The sequence below is a fragment of the Lepidochelys olivacea genome (assembly GCF_965140295.1).
Source record: "Lepidochelys olivacea isolate rLepOli2 genome assembly, chromosome: 20".
Lineage (NCBI taxonomy): Eukaryota > Metazoa > Chordata > Testudines > Cheloniidae > Lepidochelys > Lepidochelys olivacea.
This window is the reverse complement of record NC_140430.1, coordinates 21,670,683-21,683,271: the sequence shown is the minus strand read 5'-3', so window position 1 is coordinate 21,683,271 and position 12,589 is coordinate 21,670,683. Positions and strand designations below refer to the sequence as shown.

General features: G+C 55.2%; 1 protein-coding gene across 3 annotated transcripts; it reads right to left on the bottom strand.

Moving 5' to 3' along the window:
* Positions 1 to 209: 209 nt before the first annotated feature.
* LOC311510308 (microtubule-associated protein 1 light chain 3 gamma-like) lies at positions 210 to 12,216 on the bottom strand. 3 transcript variants are annotated; one of them, XM_084609879.1, is made up of 4 exons: positions 4,478 to 4,606; positions 4,317 to 4,372; positions 3,564 to 3,670; positions 210 to 337 (listed from the first exon to the last, which is right to left on the bottom strand). In XM_084609879.1, the coding sequence occupies exons 1-4, from the start codon at positions 4,533 to 4,535 to the stop codon at positions 280 to 282; spliced, it is 279 nt and encodes a 92-aa protein (XP_084466005.1). In that variant the 5' UTR covers positions 4,536 to 4,606; the 3' UTR covers positions 210 to 279. The 3 variants fall into 3 exon arrangements, with proteins under 3 accessions (XP_084466005.1, XP_084466004.1, XP_084466003.1); XM_084609878.1 differs by lacking the exons at positions 210 to 337; positions 4,478 to 4,606 and adding exons at positions 379 to 943; positions 12,133 to 12,216; XM_084609877.1 differs by lacking the exon at positions 210 to 337 and adding an exon at positions 379 to 943.
* Between the last annotated feature and the right edge of the window lie 373 nt (positions 12,217 to 12,589).

Below are 12,589 nucleotides of genomic sequence, written 5' to 3'. Positions count from 1 at the left end.
ACCTTGGGCAAGTCCCTTCCCCTCTTTGGAGTCACCAGGCAAAGGGTGGGAGGGGAACCAAGCACGCTTAGCCCAGCCTGCAGCTTGATTAGGCACATTACAGCCCCTAGCATAGTAGGACCATAAGGGGCTACTAGGTTATCAACCCAGCCCTGCCCCCCGCCCCCAATCTTTGGGAAGAGCCCCATTAAATGATCAGAGTAAATCACATTTTGATTGCTTTATTCCAAGGACTCAAACTTAAAAAACAGGAGAAGTTACAGATAATTGAGGTGAAGCTTAAAAATCCCAGCTGTGGAACCCTGGTACACCAATCCCTGTTACAGGAGCAGACTTGCTAAAAAAAAAAAAACAAAAAACAAAACTTTAAGTTTCCAGTGCCGCTAACCAGAACAAAGTCCAGCAGTGAAATTCATTAAAAAGGGAGAGGAATAGGCCTGTTAAGAGAATAACCTTGCAGCGGATCAGAGTAATATTCAATAGGATGTGGTTCTGGCATTAAAAACATCTCATCACTTTAGTCACAAGTTATTTTTCTAACAGGCATCTGTTCAGAGAGACTCAAGTCCCCAGCACTGTTGCAGGAGGGCTATCCTGCTAGTAGCTCCTGGACTTTCATGCTTTCCTCCTCTATCCCCACACAGCAGTTTAATTAAAAATTCAGGTTAAGAAAGAGGTTTTCAGCCCCTGCAGTTGTTTGCATCACAAGATAAACCAACGACAGAGACCAGCTGGCAACAGGCAGGTTCATGACTGAGTCACCGCAGGGCCACCTGAGCAGCCGCCACCGAACATCTCCTGGGAAGCATAGGTTATGTAGAGAAAGCCGTCCCCATCCTTGTGGTCACGGTAGACCTCCCCCATGGTCATGCTCATGCTGGGCAGAGCTTTGTTGTTTACTAGCAGGTAGAAGGCCTGGGTCGCTGTCAGGGACATGCGAGTTCTGGGGATTTAAGGAGATTTTCAGAGACCATTAGATAAGGAGACTCACAACGGCTCCAAGGAGCGTGAATTGCAGCATCTGGCGGTATCGATGTCAGTGATTGGCACCAGTTCCTGTACAGACAGGATGGACCCTGCCAGAGAGACCTTGGCATCTGAGTACAAGATGGAACAGGTGGATACAGCAGTTAAAGACTCTCAATCACTATGCGAGGTCTCTGGCGCTCCCCACAGTCACCAAGCCTCAACATTGAATGCATGTGAGGGAGAAGAATCATCTCCATGAGACAGGGAGCTGAGGTCCTGAGAGGCTAAGTCTGTGGCAGAGCAGGTAGTTGACCCCCCAGCTCTCCCAAGTCCCAGGCTAGCCCCCATAACCCCTGCTCTGCCCTTCTGCTGCATGTTCTCAGAGTCCTCACAGAGCATGGAGCATCCTTCAAAGAGGTATTCACCACTCCCTTGCACACATTCTGCACTGTGATTGTAGGGTTGGCTTGCATGCATGCTGTTTGTGGTGGTTAATCCTACTGGAGCGTTTGTGGTTAACAAGGTACTTGTGACATACAGGCCCAGTGGTGGTTCACTAGTCTGCATCCGCAGCTCTTCCCAGAAGGTGTCGGACTGGATGCCAGCCCGTTAGGTGCAGCATCACATACTAGCAGGTAACACCCCACCCAATGACTTTTGGAACCAGCATACATACAGGGGGTGTATAAAAAGTTATAAATAGGTGCTAGAATTGCTCTCGAAGTCTTTCTGGCAAGACATGCCTCAGCCCAGTCTGCCTTGGCAATGGAACATGTATTTGCTTGTTGGACCTGCCAGGTCACCAGGCAGCAACAAGGAAGGTATGTTTACATCCCAGGTAAACAAAAGCATCAACCTAGCGAATGGGCAGATGGACCTCAGAGAAGCATCATGGGGGTGGAAACTGCAGAAGTTAGTACGGTGTCAGTTCCTTGGTGGGAACAGCAAGCTGGGACCCCGGGAGGGCTTCCTGTTTCTTGAAGCAGGGTCAGTGACCTTTGGGAAGAGAGGAAAGGCCATTTGGCCTCCTTCACTGGAGCGGACCAAAGGAACCAAGCACTCGCCACTTGGTTTTGATTCCTTATACTTAGCCTCACTTAATCCCCTGACTTTTTGTTTAAGGGACTTGGTTTTACTTTTGCTATAAACCAATTCAGTGCTTTGATGAGAGCAGCGTGTTTGTTAACCCCAGCTAAGTTAATGAACGGCTGGGTACGGTCTCTTCAGGGAAGTCACAAACTTAGTGACTCCTTTAGAGTTGAGCCAGGGGGCTGGTGGACACTACAGGGCAGATGGTTTTAGGGGAAAAACCAGAAGAACGTTGGGGTCACCCTGCACAGAGCAACTGGGCAGTCAAAGACAGGGTGCTGCTTGTGTGCAGGAAGTTTGCCACAGCATTTAAGGCAGCAGCGAGAACCAGGCAGCATTACAGCATGACACAGCCATGTTGTACTGGGCGCGGGCCAGGGACACATTCTGCCTCCGACAGCCTCGGCGGTGCCGCTTTGAGCGGCAAAGCGGAAAGGCCAGCCCCAAACACACATGGAGCAGCACAGTGAGCTGCTGCCCCTGGCCCGTGTGTGTTGGGGCGGGGGGAATGGGCTGCTGTTTTCCATGAGACCCCCTCACCTTTTGTTGTTCTAGTTTTCCATCCCTTCTCACTGAGGTATCTGTAATAAGCCAGCTTGGGGAAAAAAAGTTACATTCATCATCTCAGATGAGTCTGCAGGGCTGGGATCCAGGAGGCCTGTCTGTCTTATTAAGCCTTGCAAGTTCTGCATTTCTGGTCTCTAGTTAGAGGGAGTTTCTTTGATCAGGTGTAATGCTGCTAATTAGCACTCTGAGCCTCTCTCAGATGTCACTAACCACTGTTGGCACCAGCTACAGCTTGTTTGCATCACTGCTAATTGCCTGCCTCTAATCAGCTATTCACCTGTGCCTGTTTGCAACTTCAAATAGATCATTCAAATAATACAGCAGACAAGCCCAGTAGCAAGTCTGCCACTGCGGGCCTCAGCAGTAAGGCCATTCTCCGCCTCCCATCCCAGCAAACAGCAGGGAATTCTTTACAGCAGCCGCCGCCCCTCCCAGTCAGGGGAAGAGGTGCTGGTCTTTGTGACACCGATTGCCCTGGTGGAATTGTAAAGCTTGTCTGGTTTCACCTGTGAAACCCCTAATGCAAATGCACTTAGAGTTTCAGCCTCACTCACCTGTGGTTGCCAATTCTGACTGAAGCGATTCCAGGAGACCCCACCCCCATGACAAGGTCATTTCCTTAAAATATCCTATTAAAATCTCCTGGATTGCTTTCAATAGTCACCAGGAGATTGATGCTGATTCTAGGAGATTCCAGGCCAATCCTGGAGGGTTGGCAACCCTAAAGTCACCCTGGTTCCCAAATTAAGCCAGACAGGTTTAAGGTGTAACTATACTTAAGCCTATTTAGTTAGATTGATGAAGCTTTTCCTGTGTGAACAAGCCCTTTATATTTTAAAAAAGTGTGAGGGAAAAAGAGATGGGACTTGCCCTTTCCCAGATCCGGATCACATGAAAGAGCAAGCCCTCCCCTCTCCCCCTTGGCACTCATTCCTTACCGCAGGGTGATCACAAACTGAGACATGGACGAGTCCTGGGAAACCAGAAACTTGGTCCTGTCCAACCAGGGCAGCTGCTTCTCCTTCTGGTAACGTTCCACCACCACCTGGAGCCAGAGACAAGTCAGAGCAGGACCTAGGGAGTTTGCAGACCAGCTTTCCCAGTCCTGGAGAGAGGCACTAGACTCAGGAGAAGCAGAGAGCCCACAGGGCCCACCCTGAGATTAGAAATGCCTCTTCTGAGGGTCTCATTTGCACCATTACCCAGCCCTACCATCCAAATCAGGCCCCAGACAGCCAAGGTATTTATAAATTAAGGTTGACATGGTTTTTGTTTGCTAGATGGTTTGAGCCTTTACAAGTCTCATTTTCAGGCTCCCCCAATCCACCAGGCTTAGAAGTTGGAACAAAACACAGCTTCCCCATGAGCCCAGGGAAAAAGCTATCACACAACCCACTCATGGGAGTCGGCCACGCTGCCTTCGCAGTGCAGAATTTGTCCTGCATGCTCACCTGCAGGTCTCACTGGGTGTCAGTCACTTCATCCACTCAATTTCCCTGCCCATGTCTCCCCTGCTGGCCTGAGGCTACCGTGCCTGGTGTGCAGATACCAGGGTATGTTTGTTTAGTGGCAGGAAACAGGAGTGGGGCAGGAGGGGAGAACCACCCATAGCTGGGGGGCCTTGAGTTCTGTTAGTGAAGCTCAAAACAAGTTTAACTCCCACAGGGCAGACAGAGTGAGAGGAACCTTACCGGGATCTTGGTGGGGTACTTTGCCCGGATTTCAGCTGCTTCCCGCATCCTACTGGCTGCAACAAGAGAAACAGACACCCGTGTCCAGGGTCATGTCTAGGCCTCCACCCCGGCTCTCCTCCCCCTTTTGCATTTCTCCCCAGTCCCCCCCGGGAATTTACCCAGGCTCTTCCTCTGCTTGAAAGAGCGACTGTAGCTACTGCTTTGACGGCGCCACATCTTCGGGAGGAAGAAGGTTCCCACTGCCCTCAGGACTCCCCTGCAGATCCACGTAGCTGGTCATGGGAGTAGAGGCCACCTGGGCCCCGGATATAGCCCCGCCCCACCCATGTGCTCAGGTGTGGGTGGAGCCAGCCCTGAGGCCACTGGCTGTCCTGCTCGTCTCCATCCAGGGAGCCGGAGCCGGCGCTAGGCAGAAGCAAACGAAGCGATTGCTTAGGGCCCCACCCAGCTCAGGGGGGCCATTTGCTTTTTATGACATGTTGGGGGGGCGGCCCATGGGCCAGTACAGCCCCTGGCTGTGCCATGCCAGTGCAGGGCGAGGGTGAGACGCTCACTGCGAGCCCCACTGTACGCCCGTGCCGTGTCTGCATCAGGGGTAGCTGCTCCATCGGGGTCCTCGCACCAATGCACATTTCCCTTGTCCAGCCGGGGCCAGATGGAGAAGGCCAGGGATGGTTTGGGGGCTCTGCAGCTGGCCTTCTGGCCGTGGGCATCGCTGGGCCTCCCCGCCAAGCTGCCCCTGCTCCAGCGTCCCAGCCCCACAGGCTGCCACTCCACAGAATACCGTGAGGAGCTTGCAGATGGAAGCATCCAAGGGCAGGTTTCAGGAAGCCTCAGCCTCCAGACAGAGCAAAGCGCGACCCTCTGCGAGATGCACGGGGCAAAGCCAGGCTGCCCCCGTGCAAACAGCGGCTCTGCTTGTCAGTGCTTAGGGTCTGGCGCAGAATGGCGATGCCATGGGCTGAATTCAAGGCCAGTTCCCGGGAGGCTTCAGAGCCAGGCGTATGTCAGCTGCCAGACAGAGCCCAGCTCAGCGCTGTCACAGGAGGGGTGGCTGTGGGGTTCAGGCCCCCTGCTGCAGCGAATGTGAGGTCAATTCCTGGCTCTGCCACAGACACCTTGTTCGACCTTGGGCCAGTCACTGGATGCCCTGGGATAACAGTCCTTCTGGTGCATGTTCAGGCTCTTCACAGCAGGGCCTGCTCCTCATTGTGTGTCTGGGCAGCACCTGGCACTGGGAGGCCTGCTGGCTGCTACTGGCATGAAACCCAAAGCCGCAGCGGCTTTGGGAGGGTCTGGCCAGCCCATGTGAGGCCCTGTCCCCTGAGACCTCTGGAACTTGATTATTTTCAAGGTAATGAGGCCGTTGTGCTTGGAAGTGTAGTGGGCAGCCAGGCACTCGTCACACGCCGACTCTCCATGGAGTCACAGCAGCCCAGCAAGGTTATTCCCCAGCGTCACTGCTCGAGCAGGGGCTGCCGTGTTCAAAGACCCAGCTCCTCTTGCTGGAGCGCGACTGGCCTCATCCTTCTCCATTGTTTGCGTCTTTTATTCTTTGCATTTCACAAGTCCCCTCCTTCACGGCCTCTGCACGCTGTCATTGCCACCATCAAACCAACACGTGCATCCACCAGCGCCACGGGTGACCGGCTATGCCAGCGTGTGGCCCATGGCTCGGCTTTCGCCACCTCTGAGTGGCGCATGGGCAGCGGGGACACAGAGAAATGCCCCGACGCAGCGAGAGGCAGGGAGGCCGCATCGGGGCTGGGTGGGAACAAAGGGCCAAGGCGGAGGGGTGGGTGAACAGTGAATGTGGTTTGCCTTTTCTGCCATAAGAAACACGATGGGAGCTTTGATTGGGCTTTGGCTGTGTGATTAAAGAGACCCCCCAGGGCCAGCAACGTTCCAGCAGAGCCGTGCAAGGAGTGGCTGTAGATAGCAAAGGGTCACGTCTCACAGGGGCAGTGGGGAGCAGTGACAGACGCTCCGCCAGAGCAGGAGTCCCCAACCCGTGACTGTCTGTGAGGCGCTGCGGGGCCGTGCCCACCCTGCAGGGCACCGTGTGCAGACATCTACATGTGTACAAAGTGGGTGCATTCGTTACAGGCCCGATTCTCCGCTCCGTTACCAGGGCTTTACCCTGCCAACCATGCGGCAGCTCGGGGTTTCTGCTGACGTGAGCACACACGCCGCTCTGCCCTGACTGGCAACAGCCTGCACCATTAACGTGGACCTATACTCTCCCTGAAATTCCAGTCCTGAGCTTGAGGGGCACCAGCAGAGCTGTGGGGGAGGGAGGAACTCGGGGCTGGGATAACAGGGGGCTGTGGGTCGGGAGTGAGGGGCACCAGCTGGGCTGAGCGGGAGCCCAGGGCTGGGAGAGCAGAGAGCTCAGGGAGGGGTTGGACTAACCGCGTCTAACATCCAATGTTACTTCACTGTGTGTCGGCATCTGTCCAGCGTGATGCTGACCATATCGCTTACTGACCGAGAGAGAGAGAGAATACGAACGTGAGGGTCCCCTGGGGATTGTGCGTTCAATAATTTAAAGCATTTTATAAAACAATTTGTCCCCAAATCGATCAAAAGAGAGAGAGAGAGAGAGTTCAGACAACACATCCCTCCGACAACACACATTCATTAAAAGAGAGGAAAAAAAATTGATAGAAAATACAAAGTGAAAAGTCAGCCCCAGAGAAAGCAGAGGAGAGGAGGATCCATCTGACTCAGTCTCCAGCAGAGACTCCCTCCCCGAAAACTTTATGCTTTGTGCAGGCGTGTGGACGGACAAAGTGCAGGCCCCCTGCCAGAGCTGCCTGCCGGGGGCCCCCGGCCAGAGACGCCCTCCGGGGGCCCTACCCGACATGCTGCAGGTTAATGCCCAGTCTTGAAAGATGTGCAAAGTTGTTATTGTGGGGGTCCCTGGAGCCCCAGTGCCTGGGCACTGCATGGAAACAGCCCAAGGGCTCAGGTTCAGTGCAGAGTTAATTTGAGCGTTGGCCCTAACTGGAGTCCTGTCCACACGCAAACACCGCGGACTCGAGTGCGGTTACGCTTTTACTGCGAGTTGGCTGGCTGGCCCCTGGGGGGCCGTAGGTTGCGGCTCATCAGCTGTGTACACACCCACGCAGTGCAGCTCTGGTTTTATTTCACGGTGTGACTGCTCTCATCCAAGCTTGCCTTCTCTTCAGGCATGAGAGAGCCTGTGAGACAGAGCCTGCCCCAAAGACTTTACAGCCTAAACAGGCAAAGGGGCAGGGGAGGGACTTGGCCAAGGTCACCCCCGGTGTTAGTAGCAGAGATGGGAATAGAACCCAGGTCTGCAAGCTGGATTAACACCCCCCACCCCCAGGCCTCACTCTTGCTTCCATCCTCCAGAAAGCAAGTTTTAGGGGCACCCCAGAGCATTGGTGCTGAGGGTGGCGGTGTTTCCAATCCCCGTTCCGAGCTCCTGGCCACGCAATGAAACGCTAATGCTGCCTTTGTCCCAAAGACGTTAACACCTCCCCCGCCCCATCTAATCTGCTTTCGCACCCGAGTTACTGCTTGTGAAGCTGTTACATTCCCCGTTTAACTGGAAGGACTTTTGCCCCACGCGGAACCCAGGAGAGCAGCACAAATGACACTGGTAATGAAACCGCACGGCAGATTAGATAATAATTGATGGCTAGAGGCAGTTATTGCAGCCAGCTTGCCGCATGGCAATCACTCTCCCTGGGAGTCGCCTCTTGGCAGGTGGGGTGAGATCACTGATTGAGTTCATGTGTGCAGAGGGAGCTGGAGTTTGGTGACTTTCCCTTCCTTGCTGGAGCTTCACATTTACCTGCCTGGAATTTGCTCTGGCCAACGCAGCCCCCTCCTTCTTGGCCTTGGGGAGGTGGCCACAGAGACGGGTAATGAGACGTTATTTCTGCAGTGCCCAGAGGTCTGTGAGGCACCTCCTGGAAAGCAGTTGTCACGGGGTCCCCGGGTGATGCTCTGGAACTGCTCCCTACGAAGCCAGTCAGGAGTCTGGGGAGTCTCCTCTCTGGGAGCAGCCTGTCTGCAGGACACAAAGCTCACCCGGCTTCCACCTTCCTGGGTCTGACCTCGGAGCATTCAGCCTCCTCTGCCCCTCTGTGCGCTTCCCACAGCCAGTCCGCCCAGGCGGGGTCCTGGGAGGGGCCAGAGGGTCCTGCCCCCCAACTCCGCAGTCAGACGGGACTCTCAGCCAGCCAGTAAAACAGAAGGTTTATTAGACGACAGGGACATGGTCTAACACAGAGCTTGTAGGTGCAGAGAACAGGACCCCTCAGCTGGGTCCATTTTGAGGGGTAGTGAGCCAGACAACCACGTCTGACCTTCACTCCATGTCCCCAGCCAGCCCCAAACTGAAACTCCCTCCAGCCCCCCCTCCCCTGGGCTTTGTCCCTTTCCCAGGCCAAGAGGTCACCTGATCCCTTTGTTCTCCAACCCTTTAGCTCTCACCTTGCAGGGGGGAAGGGCCCAGGGCATCAGTGGCCAGGAAACAGGGTGTCGGCCATTCTCTGTGTCCAGACCCCTGCACACACCTGCCCTCCAGGGCTCTGGAATGATCATACACCCTTACCCCACCCCCTAGATACTTAAGAACTGCCTAGGGGAAACTGAGGCACCCCCACACTATTCAGAGGAAACATTAAGAACAATCCTGCTTCATTACAGCAATGAAGTGACAAGGGCCCGATTGTGGGGCCTGGCTGCTTGTGCCATTAAAACCAGAGCCAAGCGGCTGGAGACGCTCCTGGCTCAGAACAGGAGCATTGTGTGCTCATGGGGTGCAGGTGATGGCAGCAGACAGGGAGTCAGTCCCGAGCTCCCTATTCCTCCGTCACTGGCCCTCTGAGGCCCTGATCCTGCAATCGGATCTATGCAGATTCCGAATCACTTATCGTCTAGGGCCGGGACCCTGCTATCGGACCGTCTTCCAGTCCTGCTGAAATCCATTGGTCTGTGCAGACCCAGAGGTAGGATGGGTGTCTAATTCTGGACACGATGCAACGAGAAGGCAAGAAGTCATACAGGGGAGATGGGTGGCAGGGCATGAGAGAAAAGTCTCTCCGGGACAAGAACCCTTGGAGCTTGGTGACTGAGCCTGGGCAAACGAATCACTCACCTGCACAGCCCAGCTTCCAAGCAGGGGGCACCTGCCGTAGCCACCTGGCTCCGCTCGGCAGGCTTGTCTCTAGCAACGGAGGCCAGTGGTGTTACAGTCGCCTCCCTGGTGAGATGGCAGGTTAATGGGTAGTGTGAGTGCTATTACTTACGGACATTTGGGTAGCGCCTAGAGACCCCCGTTGGTGGCTGGGGTCCCGTTGTGCCAGGTGCTGTCTGCAAAGGTAGCCCTTGGCCCACAGAGCTCACAGACTTAAATAGCAGCTCAGGTAAAGAGTGACCCAGGAGATTCCCCACTAACTAAACGACCCAGGGAGCAGGGACAGGGGGCTGCACTGGGCTTGCAGGGAGGTAGGGTCTTGTCTCACCTCTGCCTCCAAGCCCGAGCCAGTCCCCTGCCTCCCCACGCCCCTTGTTTGTTTAGTCTGTGAGCCCTTTGGGGCAGTGGCTGTCTCCCGCTGTGCATCTGTGCAGTGCCCTGCACAATGGGACCCGGGTCTCCACGTGTCTTAGTAGCCAAGGCAGGGTGGGGGAAGTGCTCTCTCTTGTATGTTGCAGATTATTATGGGGCACGCGAGCATCCTCTGACTGCTGGTAGGAGAGGAAGCAAAGCTGCTGTTTCCGTGGGTTTGGTGAATAATTCTGGCTGCTGGGGCTCACAGCCCTGGACTGATGCCTGCCTTTGCCAAGGCGGGGGCCGGGGGACACCGTCCTGGTGGCGCGGGGATCTGGGCTGGGCCCACACAACAGAATGCTCCTGCTCCTGCTGACTGGCAAAAACCAATAAACGTGCATTATCTTGACACTTTAATTCTTCCGCTATCCCTGGTTTGATTTAAAGAGAGGCCTTTGTCGAGCAGGATCCATAAACTTGCCGAGGGAGCCTCCTCATTCACATGCCGCAGGTATATTTCACACCATGCCACTTCCCCGAGTCAGGAGAGAAGCGGCTTTTGAAAACAAATTAGACCCCATTACGCAAATTAGATCCCCATTTGTCTCTTTTTCTCTCTCTCCTGGAGCCACTTGGGCGCGGTTTGAACAGTACCCCCCCCGCCTGCCCCCCCCCTCAAAACAGGGAGGAAACAGCAGCAGCCTGTGTAATTTAGGCGCTCCAGAGCCTCCGCCTCATTTAAATGAACTCTTTGGAGTAAGAGGCAGTTTCTGGGGGGCAGCTGTGGAGCGTCGAGAGGGCTTTGCCGGGTAGCTGCTGCCGCTGGGGGCTGTTTGCTGTCGTGAGGGGCGAGAGTGGCAGACAGAAGCAGGAATCGGACGGAGAAGGTAGATCTGCGGGACTTGGCCCTGCCGACGGGCCCTGGAGCGCAGGGCCCTGGGTTGCTGCTAGATGGTGCAGCTGGGAGGTGTTTCCCCTGCCCCATTCTGCATGCTGAAGGATGCTTTCCAGAAAGGCAAATTAACTCCCTCTCCCTCCTGCACAGTCTGTGCGGCTCTCTCCGGGCCCCTCTCCTCCCTGCTCCCCTGAGGCACGCGGGGCTGGCAGGGCTGGGGCCTTTTCAACCAGCCATGGGCAATCCCCAAACTCGGGCGACGCACGGACATTAGAAACAGAGGCCTGGATTCTGCTTCCAGTTGTGCCAGCTTTAGTCCAGAGTAATCCTGCTGACTGAAGTGGAATCACTCCTGATTTGCACCAGTGAAAATCAGACTCCCCATTTTCCTCAGTGGAGTCACTCCTGAACGGAACCCAGGAGTCCTGGCTCCCGCCCCCCTGCTCTAAGCCCTAGAGAGTATCCTGGCTCCTTGGCAAATGCTAATGCAAATCAGGAAAAAGAAGGGGAAAGACTCCAATCTTTGAGGGGGCAGGGGCATTGGGGTGCAGGGGAGCGGTTGTAGGGGGCCACCTGGGAACAGATAGTTAAGGGGAGGTTTCCTTGGCTTCCTCATCTATTTGCTATGGAGAGCTGTTGAAAATTTAGGCTCATTCACATTATTTCTGAGCCATTTCACTCGTCCTCTTACACTACCCAGCACATCAACTCAGAAATGGGATTTGTAAAAGAAAAAAAACATTTGAACCCCGTCTCCCCCCACCCCGATCCCTACTGTCACTTTGTTATTAACATTCTGAGCTGTTTGCATTACATTGGTAACTAGAGGCCTCAACTGAGACATGGCCCAATTGTTCTGGGTGATACACAGACCCCGACGGAGATCAGGGCCCCCGTCGTGCCAGGTGCTGCCCAGACCCAGACCGAGATCAGGGCCCCGTTGTGCCAGGCGCTGCCCAGACCCCGACTGAGATCAGGGCCCCCATCGTGCCAGGTGATGCCCAGACCCCGACCAAGATCAGGGCCCTGTCGTGCCGGGTGCTGCCCAGACTCCGACCGAGATCAGGGCCCCATCATGCCGGGTGCTGCCCAGACTCCGACCGAGATCAGGGCCCCCGTCGTGCCGGGTGCTGCCCAGATCCCGACCGAGATCAGGGCCCCATTGTGCCGAGCACTGCCCAGACCCCGACGGAGATCAGGGCCCCGTCGTGCCGGGTGCTGCCCAGACTCCGACCGAGATCAGGGCCCCATTGTGCCGGGCGCTGCCCAGACCCCGACTGAGATCAGGGCCCCGTTGTGACAATGCTGCACAGACACAGCCTTGCCCCTGGAGTTTACAGTCTAAATAGACAAGCAGGGAGCATAGTAGGGCCTTGCCCAAGGTCACACACCAGGCCAATGGCAGAGCCAGGAATAGGATGCAGGTCTCCCAAGTCTCATGCCAGGGAGACTAACTTGGCACACAGCTGGCCGGATGCCCTGTGTCACTGCACGCACAGAGCTGGGCCTGGAACGAGCGATTTGACTCTACCGACTGTTCTGATTGGCCTGGAAAGGAGAGAGCGAGCTCTCAGACCTGTCTGCTTCTCCCAGCTAGAGATCGTACTTGGAGGTCGTGCGAAAAGCGTCCTTGCAGGAAATGGGGCCTCTGACTAGGTGACAGCGTGTGAGTGTGAATGTCCCTGCATCAGGCTGAACCACAGCGACGCAGGCGTCTGAACTAAGCAACCTTCTCTTTGACGGATTGGAATAGTCCCCTACTGCCACCTCCACCACGCTGCCGCAGGATATACTGGAGCAAAGGACAATCTGTCATCCTATTTTCTGATGTGTTTCATATACGTATTT